Below are 12775 nucleotides of genomic sequence, written 5' to 3'. Positions count from 1 at the left end.
GGCGATCTTCAGAGTGGACACAACGTAGGCTTTTATGTCACTTCCCTCTTTCCCTTCCGTGACCTTCAGGAGTCTAAGATTATTTCTCCTAGAATAATTTTCCAGGGACTCGACACTCTCCTTCATTGCGTCTCCGTCCCTCATAAGACACTGGATCTTGTTCTCTGCTGACTCAAGGTTAGCTTTTAACTCCCCCACTGTCCCTTCCAGGCCTTCTGTTCTTTCAAAAAGTCCGTCCACTTTTTTTTCGAGGGTCTCACAAGCTGCCCTGATGTCATTCTGGTTGTTCTTGGATTCTATAAACCCACACTTAATCTCCTCCCTTATTGCTGATAGGAGTACCTCTAAGCGATCGTCACCAATAGATTCTCCCAAGATACGGGCACTCGGTGTTATTGTTGTGTCACTGATCGGATCTGGGCTTCCGCTACCCCCCGCTGCAGTTAGTTGGGCCACCTGGGCTGCGGTACCCACCCCTTCCTCTTCACCGCCTTTAGAGGCTTTTACACTTTCCGTGCTGTTTTCTCCTGGCCCGCTAGCCATCCTAACACTTTGATGGATGTCCAGCACTTGGGGAAGAACCTTAAAAAAGGAGCGGAGCGAGGATGTAACCCGTACTGGGCTTTTTAAACCCCTTTTAGTTCTTCTGCTGCCCCTAACCTGAGTGTTAGATCTTGTGCTGCTACTGTTGATAGGTAGGGTTTGTGGGGTCTGCGTTGTGCGCGGGGTTTCTGACCCCCCTATTCTAGTTGCAGTTTCCTGAGAGACCTCTGCGGGTTCCTCCTCAACGCTTTCCTTCGCTTCTCCCTCTGCCTCCGCCCCGTAGACAATCGCTGGATATATATCTGGTGGATTGCCTGTGGGCACTATCTTTCCTTCTGCAGATTTTTTTGTGCAGGAGTTAGTAGAGATACATTTTCCCACTCTCCCTCCTCTCCCCCTTCTCCTGCCTTTAGCTCTCTTGCCAGGGGTTGCATTAAAGTGGGCAATGTGTTTAATGACCCTTCCCCCCTTCCTTCCTTGTGCCCCCTCCTTACTGACAGTAACTGTGGCTGTGGCTCCGTGAAACGCTGTGGAGCTATCGTCTCTACTTCCTTCAGGCTCCGATACCAAGTCTGAGTCCAGTGATGGCTGCTCCGTGAAGAAGGGGTGGATTGCTGCCTTCCCTGCAGTTACCTCCTCTGCTCTGCCCAGACAGCCTCTAAGGAGACCGCGGGCTGCCGCAGTGCGGCCGCGCCGAAGCTCCACGTCTGCTTCAGACCACCGCGGGAGAAGGGGGGGTGGCGAGGCTGAGATCACGCACATCCGACCAGCCGGCGGAGCTCCGCACACTACAGCCTCTCTGAGTAAACAGGGCCGGTCAGGTCGTGCAAAAGACGGCAATGCCGAGAGTCGAGCACCGAACCACCGCGTCACCCAGCCGTCCTACACCCTCGAAGCCACACAAGATCCTTCGCGTCCTTCGCGTCTATTGCCGGTAAAGAAAGAGCGGTGCCTGGTCACTCACATAACCGCCGCTTCACGGGCTAGGGAGAGGTCTGTCTCAAACGCGCGAACCGCCCTAACCAGCGGCCGCCATGTTCTCCTTCTAGACCGTCTCAAACCAAAGGTCTTGTTGCAAAGCAAACAGCCAAACATCAGATGCTCGATGTGCCACTGGAACGAAGTTATAAAAGGCGGGTGAGTCCTAACTGGACCTAAATTGCTTCTGGTCCTGTTCAGGAAGGAACTGCCTGGCAGTTTGGGCTGGATTGTTCCCATGAGGAACAGGGTCAAGACTGATTTCCATACAGCTGGGTCGAACTGAGGTAGAATGCTGGGCATAAAAATATTACAGATGGAGTTGGACGTGGTCCACAGTGATTCCCATCAGCTGAGATTGAAAGCATTCAGTCAATCAACTTATTTATTGCATCCTGTCCAAGCATGAGCCAAAATCTTAGTAAGGGTAAGTCCCTACACAGCCTAAATGTTTCTGTGCTCACTCTTGGGTAGCCTGGCATAGAGCAGTTATGCTTAATTCAAGATGCACTGTGTAAAGATTTTGTGCAACACCTAAGCAGTAAAACAGGAAAACACCACAAAAAGACTCCACAACATTTTAGAATGATAAAGTATGACTTCATAAATAAGACAAGACAAAAACAACAACAATCTAATATGTAGAAGCTGAGAAATGGATTCTGAAATAAACGTCACAGTAGCGCTTAGAGGTGGATAGTGCTTAAAGGGTGAGCTGGTCACACCAGACAGGGACAAAGTCAAGAGTTCAGGATGACCGCGAGGGAATGCGGGTGTGATACAGGGCCCCCCAGAACAAAAGTACCTTGTGGTTACAGGTCCAGATGTGTGTTGAATTGGTAGAGACAGAGACCCAGTACTTTTGAACTGTAACTGTCAGCCCTTATTGCTCAATGAGAGACACCAGAATACAGATATATGTGGATGGATCCTCATACACACCTAGCCTTCCTGTGTTTGTGGCGTGAATTGTGGATAAATCAATATTACCATGTTTAGGGGAGACACCACAAGCACTTAAGCTCTGTTTAGCAGTGGTAAAGTGAGTATAGCAGAAACCTAAAATGAGGTCAGATAAATGGAGGAAGGCAGGCAAAAATTGGGGGAAGAGCACGCTAAGGCTGTCAAGGCTAACAGAAGGATTTGCCCAAACATGGTTTCTGTGCACACTGTGCCACTGGAACCAAGATAAACCTGGCTGATAAGGGTGAAACCTGTCCTGGATTAGTTGCATTCTGGTTCAGGGAGGGCCTGACATGGTCATTCGGACTGGATTGTTCCCAGTGGAGCAGGGTCAAGACTGATTTGAATATGACTGGCTCCAAATCTGGTTGACCTTGTTTTTCATGTCCTAAATTTGACGGGTATGCCCAGATGTTGATGTTGTGCTAACTGTGCCACCTAGATGGTTATATGTCTAAACAACTACTGCCTAAACCACGACTTCCTGAAACCACAAAAGCTACGAACTATGATAAACCACTGCTTGTTTTTACAATGACTTCCTAAACTACGAAAAGAATCACCTCATGACTGGCCAATAGATGGCAGTATTGTAATAACAATTCTTCCACTAAATATTTTTAAATTGCTTATTACCCATTTCTTTGATTATTTATTCTATATATATTTTAATTCATAGTCATATTTTTTTAAACCTGACAAACTCCAAATTCTATACTTTTTAAAATGATATTAGGCTGAAAAAGTAAAATGTATTTAAAAACGAAACATCAACAATTTGAGTTAATGACATTACCATGCTGACAGGATGATGGCTAGCTGTTTCCCCATGTTCCTCAGAACCTGTGAAAAGTGCAGGTCTTTTTAAAAAAATAACGAATAAATTTCGTGCAGCTTTTAAGGTGAAGTAGCTTCATTTCAGTTGTAAGCTAACACCCCTGGAGTGCATCCTGTCTCGTACTTCGAGGAGACAGGACGCACTCCAGTGCTGTTTGTTTACAACTGAAATCTCCAGTCAACTGTCAAGTTGGGTGTGGGGGTTGTGCTAAAAAACCACATGAGGGCTGGCAGCATCCCTGCGCTGCTCGTAGTCTGCGAGACAGGAGGCAACAAGTCCAATGCCTTGAGTGAGGCGGAGAGGATAGATAGGCCACACACTGTGCCACGGTGCAGAGTTTTCAAAATGTCATCCCTTTACAGATCTCGTTGCCCGCCTGCCAGATTGCCTCACTTCCGCTTCCAAGTGTAATAAAGGGGTGGGGGCGGAGAAGAGTGACATGAGCAGACGGGGGGTTGAGCTTAATGTCAGGCCTTAACAGCAGTGGGGGGTGGGGGGTGAGGGGGAAGTGATGTGCAACTTAGAAAATGAGGGTGGAGAGATGCCAAGCACAGTCCTGTAAAGGTCGTGGTTCAGGACTTCGTTGTTCAGGACTTCGTTGATCAGGATTTATCGTTGTTCGGACTTCATTGTTAAGGTGAGTCGTTATTAATACTTCATTGTTTAGGATGTTTCCCACCTGGATGAAGGTATACCTTGCTGAAGAGTTAATAAGGGCAAAACTGGTCCTTGGTTGCTTGTGTTTCGGTTCAGGGAGGACCTGGCCTGGCTGGCAGTTAAGTCTGGATGTATGTAGGATTTGAACCTCAGTATTTACTAAAGAAATATGCCTATAGGAGGTGCATTCCTTGGGCTGTTTAACCTGTTAATGAATGAGCACTATATTGACTGCAGAGAGATTTTGAGGATGTTTCCTCTCATCTCTTGCTCCATTTAACATGTGGTGACTAGGTTTCCTGCACTTTACATCTGAGGCATTTGGGCCTGGGATTTAGCCACTTTTGAGCAGTCCAATTATTCCTGTGATTCTAATCTCCCATATCTCCACTTTTATTTTCCCTCCATCTTCCCTTGTTAAGGTGCAAAGGAAGACCTTTACAAAATCCTCCATTTCGTCTGTGGAGCAAATGAGTCTCAGTTGGTGTAATGTGCAAACACATGCACAATTTCTCATGTGCGTCATCTAAAATTATCATAGCAAACCTCTTGTCCATCTCCTGCTCTTGGGGGTCTGGATTAACTTCTACAGTCTTTGGTGTTCTTCGGCATCTATGTTTCACTGTGTATGGGATTCAGGGGCTCCATTCTAATTCCACTGGGTCTGAGTTAATCTGACCACCTATTATGTTGTACCATGCCTCTTTTCGTCCTGCCCGTAAGTGCATCCCCCCTCCCTTTCCCTTTCCCTTAGTTGGCCTTCTACATTACTAGGAACTTAATGATGCTGGTTGTTTCTTTCCACTTTCAAAATGAGAAACAGGGGAGAGGGAAGACATTGTGACTCACAATAAAACTCCTCCCATCAAATTATAAAAAAAACTAAAAGAGTACTCTATTATGATTTATGTATATTAATTTTAGGACGTAGAACCCTCACCCACCAATGGCGAAATGGCTCATCATAGGTTTTCTCCTACACGCAGAACAAAGCATTGAATAGCAACTCAGTTTTTCATGTTTACACCTTGGAATGGCTGAGTAGTGATATATCAGTACTTACATGTCATGAGTAAGGAGAGGAGGGATCTCCTGAATAGGAGACAAGCAGTATGGCCTCAAAGTTGCAGTGCCCATTCCTTGATGTTGAGTTACATAGGCTGCATGAAATATTTATCTTTTTAATGCAAACATATTTAATGTTTTGCTAATATGCAGGGATACAATACATTCTCAAACAATAAAGTTTCCCTTTTTTAATATAACAATTTGCACCTTCCACCTTGTGCTGAGAGGGATAGGACTGCTTGGTTTGTGCTGTAACCATTGTGATTCATCTCTAATTCTAATAACTTCTGACCTGATTAGAGCCGAAAGATTTAAAAAGATCCTTTATCTAACATGGTTTATGTTGAACAACATTGCATTGAGCAAAATAATTAAGCCTGAGTTTTTCCTTGCCTCAATGTAGCTCAGTCTCACAATCCTTATTTCCTCACCAAGAAACGTTCGGCTGAGTGTTAACTTCACTAACCACTCAAAATATAAATCAAAACTATAGGTACACTTTGGTATTTACGCAACAAGACTATAAATATAGAAAATAATAAAAACGTAGAGGTTGAAGAACACACTCTGAGCTTCCAGTGTTCTCTCTCAAATCATTACTCTGCAAATTAACAAAAGACTTGTTTTGTCAGTGCATGACGCAAGTTTTCGCAAGGCAGCGTAAGTCCTTAAATGGGATTGGCTAAGACACATTAAACCACTTACATGCCTCTAAGGGTCGCTTTTTTGTGCAGAAAGGTGTCCCTTACTGTCACAAAGCAAATCCTACCTGTAATGCAGGCAACCTTGCACTGCCTCAAGGGTGCCTGCGTTGGAGCTAGGCAGACCCAGTGCTCAAGGGCAAGGAGAGAGCGAACATGCTCCATATCTTTGTGCTCTCCCCTTTCACAAAACACAGTGCAACAACTTTGCTCACTGCCCTCCTTTGCATTGGTAGGTCTGAGCCTTTTAATCTGTTTCAGGGATGGGGAGAATCTGAACTTTTTTCAACTTTCTATGTATGCAATTTTAATATAATGTGTTGTTATTCTGTAAAGGTCATCTGCTTGAATTGATTAGAGGTATGACATTGAGAGTTACATGAGATACCTGCTCAATTCCTTTTTGAGATGATTGTGGAAAAGTTCAGAGTTGCTTCCGCACACACATCACATCATTTGTTTCAGACTTCATGTATTCTTCCAACTAAAACATTCTCCTCCCCTCCTTCATATCAGAAATAGTTGCTTACCTTTGACTATAAATGGATCTGTTGTTCCATCCTCACATATGTATTCTTTTCCGCTGACTTTTTCCACCGGTTTCAAGCATTTAATAATTTCACCTAGATTGTCTTTATTGTGGCATGGGACATTCCTCATATTAGGTGTACATATGATACAGAGATCTGAGAAGAAGAGCAGAGAAAGGATAGGACAAACATGTTATTATCCATTGCTAGTTTGCAAATCTCTTTCATTTTCATTACAGAAGTAACCTACCTTGGTCATGTCACTAATTAGAGGGATATTGGCTTTTATGAATAATCATAAATTACTTAAGTACGCAAAGCACAATTGTGCTGCGAAATCCTATGAAAATCTTACAAAGATTAGGACTTTTTTTACAATTGAGTTTAGTCACACCTCCTGGCTCCAAAACACATTTTTCTTCCTTAATGTTTGCTGTATGCTCATCTTTTTGTTCCTCTATTTCTTCTTTCTGTTTTTCTCTTGCCAAGCACTTATTCACTAACCCAGGCTCTACTATAACACTCAACCATACACTCAGGTACTACACATGCACACATCCAATTACCCAGGCACTAGCCTTGCACTTATCCATTCAATCAGGTACTACCCATGCATTAATCCAATCATCCAGACAATACCCATCCAATGATGCTGTTACTACCCTCCCACTAATTCCTTCACTCAAGCACTAGCCATGCTCTCATCCAATCACCCAGGCACTACTTTTGCACCCATGCATTCATTGAGGCACTACCCATGCACTCATCCAATCAACTAGGAATGACACATGCACTCATGCAATCACACATGCACTAGTCATGCAGTCAGCCAATCACACAGGCACTACTATTACAGCCAAACTATCACTCAGGCACTAGCCATGCACCTATTCAGTCACCCAAGCACTAGCATTGCACTCATCCATTCACTCAGCACATGTGCTTTATCTCCTCTCCTTCGGACCATGCTCTTTCTCCATATAGAAATATTCACAACCATTAAATGTCTAAAGCTTAAGTATGCATGATCATACAATGGTCCATATGGGTTTTTAAACAATACTTAAAATAGAATATAAGTTTTCAAATTGTAAAGATATGTTTTTCCTGTGTTAAAGCTCCCTTAAATATATGTCAAGCAGATGCTTATTTTACGAGTGCTAAATGTGATGATAAATAATAAGAGTGCTGAGTTATATTCATCTAATCAATCTTAGCACAGGAATCCTTCTGATTTTCATGCATTCAACACCCTAGATAGTGGGGTGTTTTTGTTACCTTGATTGGCACAGAGACTTAAATTGCTTGAGACTTTAAAAACATTACAATACCCACTTTAAGAATAAATGTTCTTTTTCTGAGGTGCGACTGCTCTATGCCACCATTACCATCTGCTTCTATATTGTAAGTATAATATAATTTGTAGAAGAAAAATACTTAAATCTTAGATCTCTAGTTAAAAAAAATAGAAGTTGGAAAACCTTGGAAATTCAGTAAAAAAACAAAGACTACAAAGATGCCACGCAGCTCCACCAAGCCCCTGAATCTTGCTGGCCAGAGTTTGAGGTCCTCCTCCACCTGTAGGCACCCGCCTATGCCTCATTCCTTGTAGTCCAGTGGGGAGATTTTCTGCTCTACCGCTGCTCTGTCCTATGTCTCTCTGCCTTCTGATCTCTTTTTCCTTCTCTTTTTCATTTCTCTTCTACTTCTCTTTTTTTACCTTTTCTGCTCTTTTTCTGCTTCTGCCCTCTTGCCTCTATTTTGCACCTTTTTTCTCCCATGCCTCTGCTGCTGCTCGTCTCTGTAGCCCTGCCTTACCCAGCTCTGATTCCTGCTTCCCGCTTTCCCACCACCCAGCTGTCCAACCCTCCCCGTCACACTACGTAGGGTGGCTGGTGCACTGATGGCACACCGCTGGCATGCCAAAGGAAAACCTGTCTGCACCGGTCCAACCCTCGACTGCACCTAGCACCACGGACCCCAGTTCTCAGACCAGACACTGCTACGATGCCAGCACCCTTCATGCCCTCAACAGCGAACTGCCACATTGCGTGCTGCCAGGCCTCTCTGAACAACACCCAGGGAGCATTTTGCAGCCGGAACTGCAGCTGCACCTTCAACTGCAGCCAGACACCAGCCCCCTCACTGCAAGATGCCACATAACAGACCCAACCACCTCAACTGGATCCTACTCAACACAAGTCCTAGAGATACGGGACGTGCTCAACAACGTCAACCCAAATATTGCCTTTCTTACAGAAACCTGGATGAACTCCACTTCAGCCATGGACATCGCCACCACCAACTTGGACCACTACAATATCATCCACAAGGATCGCATTAACCACATAGGAGGAGGCATCGCCATCATACATAAAAGCATCCTCTGCCCCACCACCTACATGGATGACCACTCAACCAACACGGAGAACCTCCACTTCCATGTCCAAACTAACCCAAAAACCACCCTCTGCCGCACCCTCATCTACAGGCCCGTTTGGACCTTGCCTAACCTTCAGCGATTCCATCATTGATTTCATTGCATGCCATACTCTTGCCTCCACAGACTACATCCTCCTCAGCGACCTCACCTTCCTCCAGGATAACTCAAACAATGAGTTACCTTCCCAACCCACTCAGCTGAACATACGCTCGACCCTATCTTTTTTACCAGTGACAACATCACCTTCAGCCACTCCACTGAGCTCCCATTGACTGGCCACCTCTGCACCCACTTCTCCTTCACCAAACCCACCATACTCCACCATGCCCACAAATACATTTGCAGATGTTACAAAAAGGTCACTGAGGAACAGCACACCACCTGCCTCAGCAAATAAACCCCACTGATATCCATGGACTTCAACACCTCAGCACGCAGCCTCCACTGATGGATCTCCAACTAAGCCAACACCCTGGTTCCCTTGAAGAAAGCCTCAGGCTAGCAGCACCTAAAAAAACCCAGCTGCTTCCCTCCCCTTTCACAAATCCAGGCAAGCCTGTAGATGGCGCAGGAAGAGATGGAGGACCAGCAAAACCCTGGAAGACCACTCAGCCTTCAAAACCGCCATAACTGCACACCACCACCTCATCACAACATCAAAGAAAGATGCCCTACAAGAAAGAATCGACACCAGTGCACTCAACAGTAAAAAACTCTGTGATCATAGAATTCACCAAAACACAGCACAGAGACAGCAGTCATCCCTCCCTTCAAACCCTCTAAAACAACTTTAACACATTCTTCCACCACAATATTAGGGTGATATTATACAGATTTGACAGCCTCAATACCCAGGACCCTCCCACCCCATCCACAACTACTGCACCCAATGACAATGGACCCCAGCAGACCCTCCTCAGCTGGACTCCCCTCAACATGGAAGACACCCTCAAGATCATGGAGAATATCCACTCCTGGGGCACCCTCGGACCCTTGCCTGCACCACATCTTTAACAGTCGGCACCACCATTGCCCCAGAACTCCGCCTCACCATCAACTGCTCCATCACTTTCCCAGGAAAACTGAAAACACACAGAGAAACCATCTTCCGACCTGACAGACATCAAGAACTTCTTCTTCTTTTCCTCTTCCCAGGCAAGGTCATCGAGAAGGCCAACAATGCCCAACTCTCTGAGTTCATTGAAGCAAATCATATCCTGAACCTCTCACAGTCCAGCTTCTGAAGCTTCTTCCTCACCAACGTACCCATAGTTGCCAAAACCAACTTTTACAACGGGATGAAGGTTGTCACCACCTGGATGTAGAACAGCATCCTCAAACTCACCTCAAAGAAGACCAAAGTCCTCATCATGGGCTCCTCCCCCTCCACCATGGATGACTCATGGTGGCCCACAACACTTGGAACACCACCTCACCCACAGACCACACAAGAAGCCTAGGCATCATTTTGGACTTCTCGCTCACTATGATCCATCAGATCAATGCCGTCTCATCATCATGCTTCCATATGCTAAGCCTGCTCCAAAAGATCTTCAAGTGGATCACAACCGAGTCCAGAAAGAAGGTCACCCATGCACTCGTCTGCAGAAGAATAAACTACGGCAATTCACTCATGCTAGCAACACCCAGAAACTCCTCAAGAAACTGCAGAACAATCAGAAGGTCTCTTCCAGACTCATACTCAACATACTCAACTGCAGCCACATTACCGCCCACCTAAGAGAACTCCACTGCCTCACTGTCAACAAAACAATCACCTTCAAGCTCCTAATGCACGCCTTCAAAGCTCTTTGATGATGTGGGACCTGGTTTGCATACCTTAACCACGCCTCGCATTCGAAGCACCCACCAGGGACCTCCGCTCCACCCAAATGGCCCTGGCTACCATCCCATGAATCCGCAAGACCACAGCCAAAGTAATGTCCTTCTCTTACCTCAAAGCAAAGAACTGAAACACCGTGCCTCTCCACCTCAGGCAATCACCGGCACTGCCTCAATTCAGGAAGCACCGTAAGACCTGGCTCTTCGACTAACCCACAGCGCCTCTGGTGGACTAGCTGTTTACCTCCCCCAGTGCCTTGAGATTCTTAGGGTGAGTAGTCATGCTTTACAAGTAACCTGATTGATTGATTGATCATTTTTTGTGGTACAAGCTATACACATCTTGTTTTAAGTTTCATATGGTGACTGCATGTTTGTTCGAGTAGCAGTATAGTAAATTTACTTATATTTTATGTTACTTGTGAATACAGATGATTGGCAAGTATCTATTTGAATCTGGGTTTATTTTCAAACTATTGGTGTGCACCATATGCTCTATATGTACTATGTGATGTGCTATTGATTCTGACCTACTCAAGGCTACTATTTTTCCTATATTATTAAGCATATGAATTATCTCATTAGCTCTATGTTTATACTTTTTATACAAATATATTCTTTTTTTGTGCTTGTTGTGTGTGACTTTGCAATTCAAAAATTGCCAAATATAATATTAACAATTGGCGTATGTTGTTGGGGCAATTTATATTTGATATACACATTTTATATTCTATAGTTTTTGCTATTGTTGTGAGTCTTATTCTACAAATATATGTTAATGTGATTGTATGTGTACTATTTTGGTTTATCTTGCTTGATTTTTTTTAATCTTATTTCAGACTCATGTTGACAACTTTGAAATTGGCACTTATGTATGATATTTGTGGATGGATTTACATCACCCCCTTTCTCATTACTATGTGAAGTGCTGCAGAGATTCTCAACATACTTCAATGTATTCTCTCAAGGGGGAGCATGCTAGAGAATACATCGAAGTATGTTGATTATTTTCCCTAACCTTATGTTCATGCCTTGCCCTCGTATGTTAGAGATGCAGGCCATTTCTTAAGATTAAAACATTACATTGCTTGGATGTGAATAGCTTATACACATGTATCCTTCACTATTAGGAATTGATGCATGTAGATATTTTCTTTGGGGTGGATCGCTGTCATATCTCATGCATACTGAGATGATCATTGAAATGATCCACATCTATCTGACTAATAATGTATTTCCATTTTAATAAAGTGATGTATCGACAGACCCAGGAGAAGGCGATAGGAACTAGCGTCGCCTCCAGCTTTGCAGGGTTGTACCTGGGCTGGGGGTAGAAGCAGGTTGTCAATAACATCTCACAATTTGAGAACCACGTCGTCCTCTGGGTACGATACAAAGACAACGTTTTCTGTATATGGAAATGCACACAAGACCAGGCCCAAGAGTTTATCAACACACTAAATAATAATTCTTTGCATTTCACCTACAGTAACCTTAAACATAAAACAAAGATTGAATTTCTAGATTTGACCTTGGAAGTCAAAAATAACAATTGACTAGTTTCCTGTTCCGTAAAAAAACAACAGGCAATAGCCTACTGCACGCAGACAGCTCCACCCCAGGAATCTAATTCAAAGTATTCAGTATGGAGAACTATTGCGTCCAAGGAGAAATTGTAGCATGGAGGAAGGGTTTCAGAGTGAAGAAAGAATCCTGTCCCAGAGATTCTTGGAAAGAGGGTACAGTAATAAGGTAATCAAACAAGCCATAGAGAAAGTTGAGAGATTAGAAAGAAATGACCTCTTGACTCCCAAACAAGTGTTTAACGAAGAAGAACAAAAAAGTCAGATTTATAACTGGATATCATAACAGATGTGGGAAATCAAATGAAGTTTGAATACATATTGGACCCCGATTTAGCCATACTAGTGGGCAATAGTCCATCAATAACCTTTAGAAAGACTAAATCGCTAAAAGACACACTAAGTCATTGTCTGGTCAATCCTGTAAATGAGAGAAGTGACATTAAATGATTCTACATCTGTAACAGGTGTAAAGCTTTTACATACAGCGGAAGTTGTAAATCAGTTAAATTGTCCAAGAACCAAAGCAGATTTACTATCTCTAAACATCACACATGAAATACCGATCATGTTGTATATGCCCTTAAGTGCCCATGTAACACATTTTATATAGGAAGTACCCTTCACAG

The 12775-nt window shown here is 43.9% G+C and overlaps 1 protein-coding gene across 1 annotated transcript in view; it reads right to left on the bottom strand.

The window, feature by feature from the left end:
• Nucleotides 1-6255: 6255 nt before the first annotated feature.
• The window catches only part of LOC144769635 (uncharacterized), an 846940-nt gene continuing 840420 nt past the window's right edge, over nucleotides 6256-12775 (bottom strand). Inside the window, exon 6 of the mRNA XM_078653809.1 lies at nucleotides 6256-6434. Coding sequence (XP_078509935.1) covers nucleotides 6256-6434 — 179 coding nt within the window. The remainder of the gene's footprint in view (nucleotides 6435-12775) is intronic.

This window comes from Lissotriton helveticus, chromosome 7 (assembly GCF_964261635.1).
Source record: "Lissotriton helveticus chromosome 7, aLisHel1.1, whole genome shotgun sequence".
NCBI lineage: Eukaryota > Metazoa > Chordata > Amphibia > Caudata > Salamandridae > Lissotriton > Lissotriton helveticus.
This window is presented reverse-complemented; position numbering and strand designations above follow the sequence as displayed.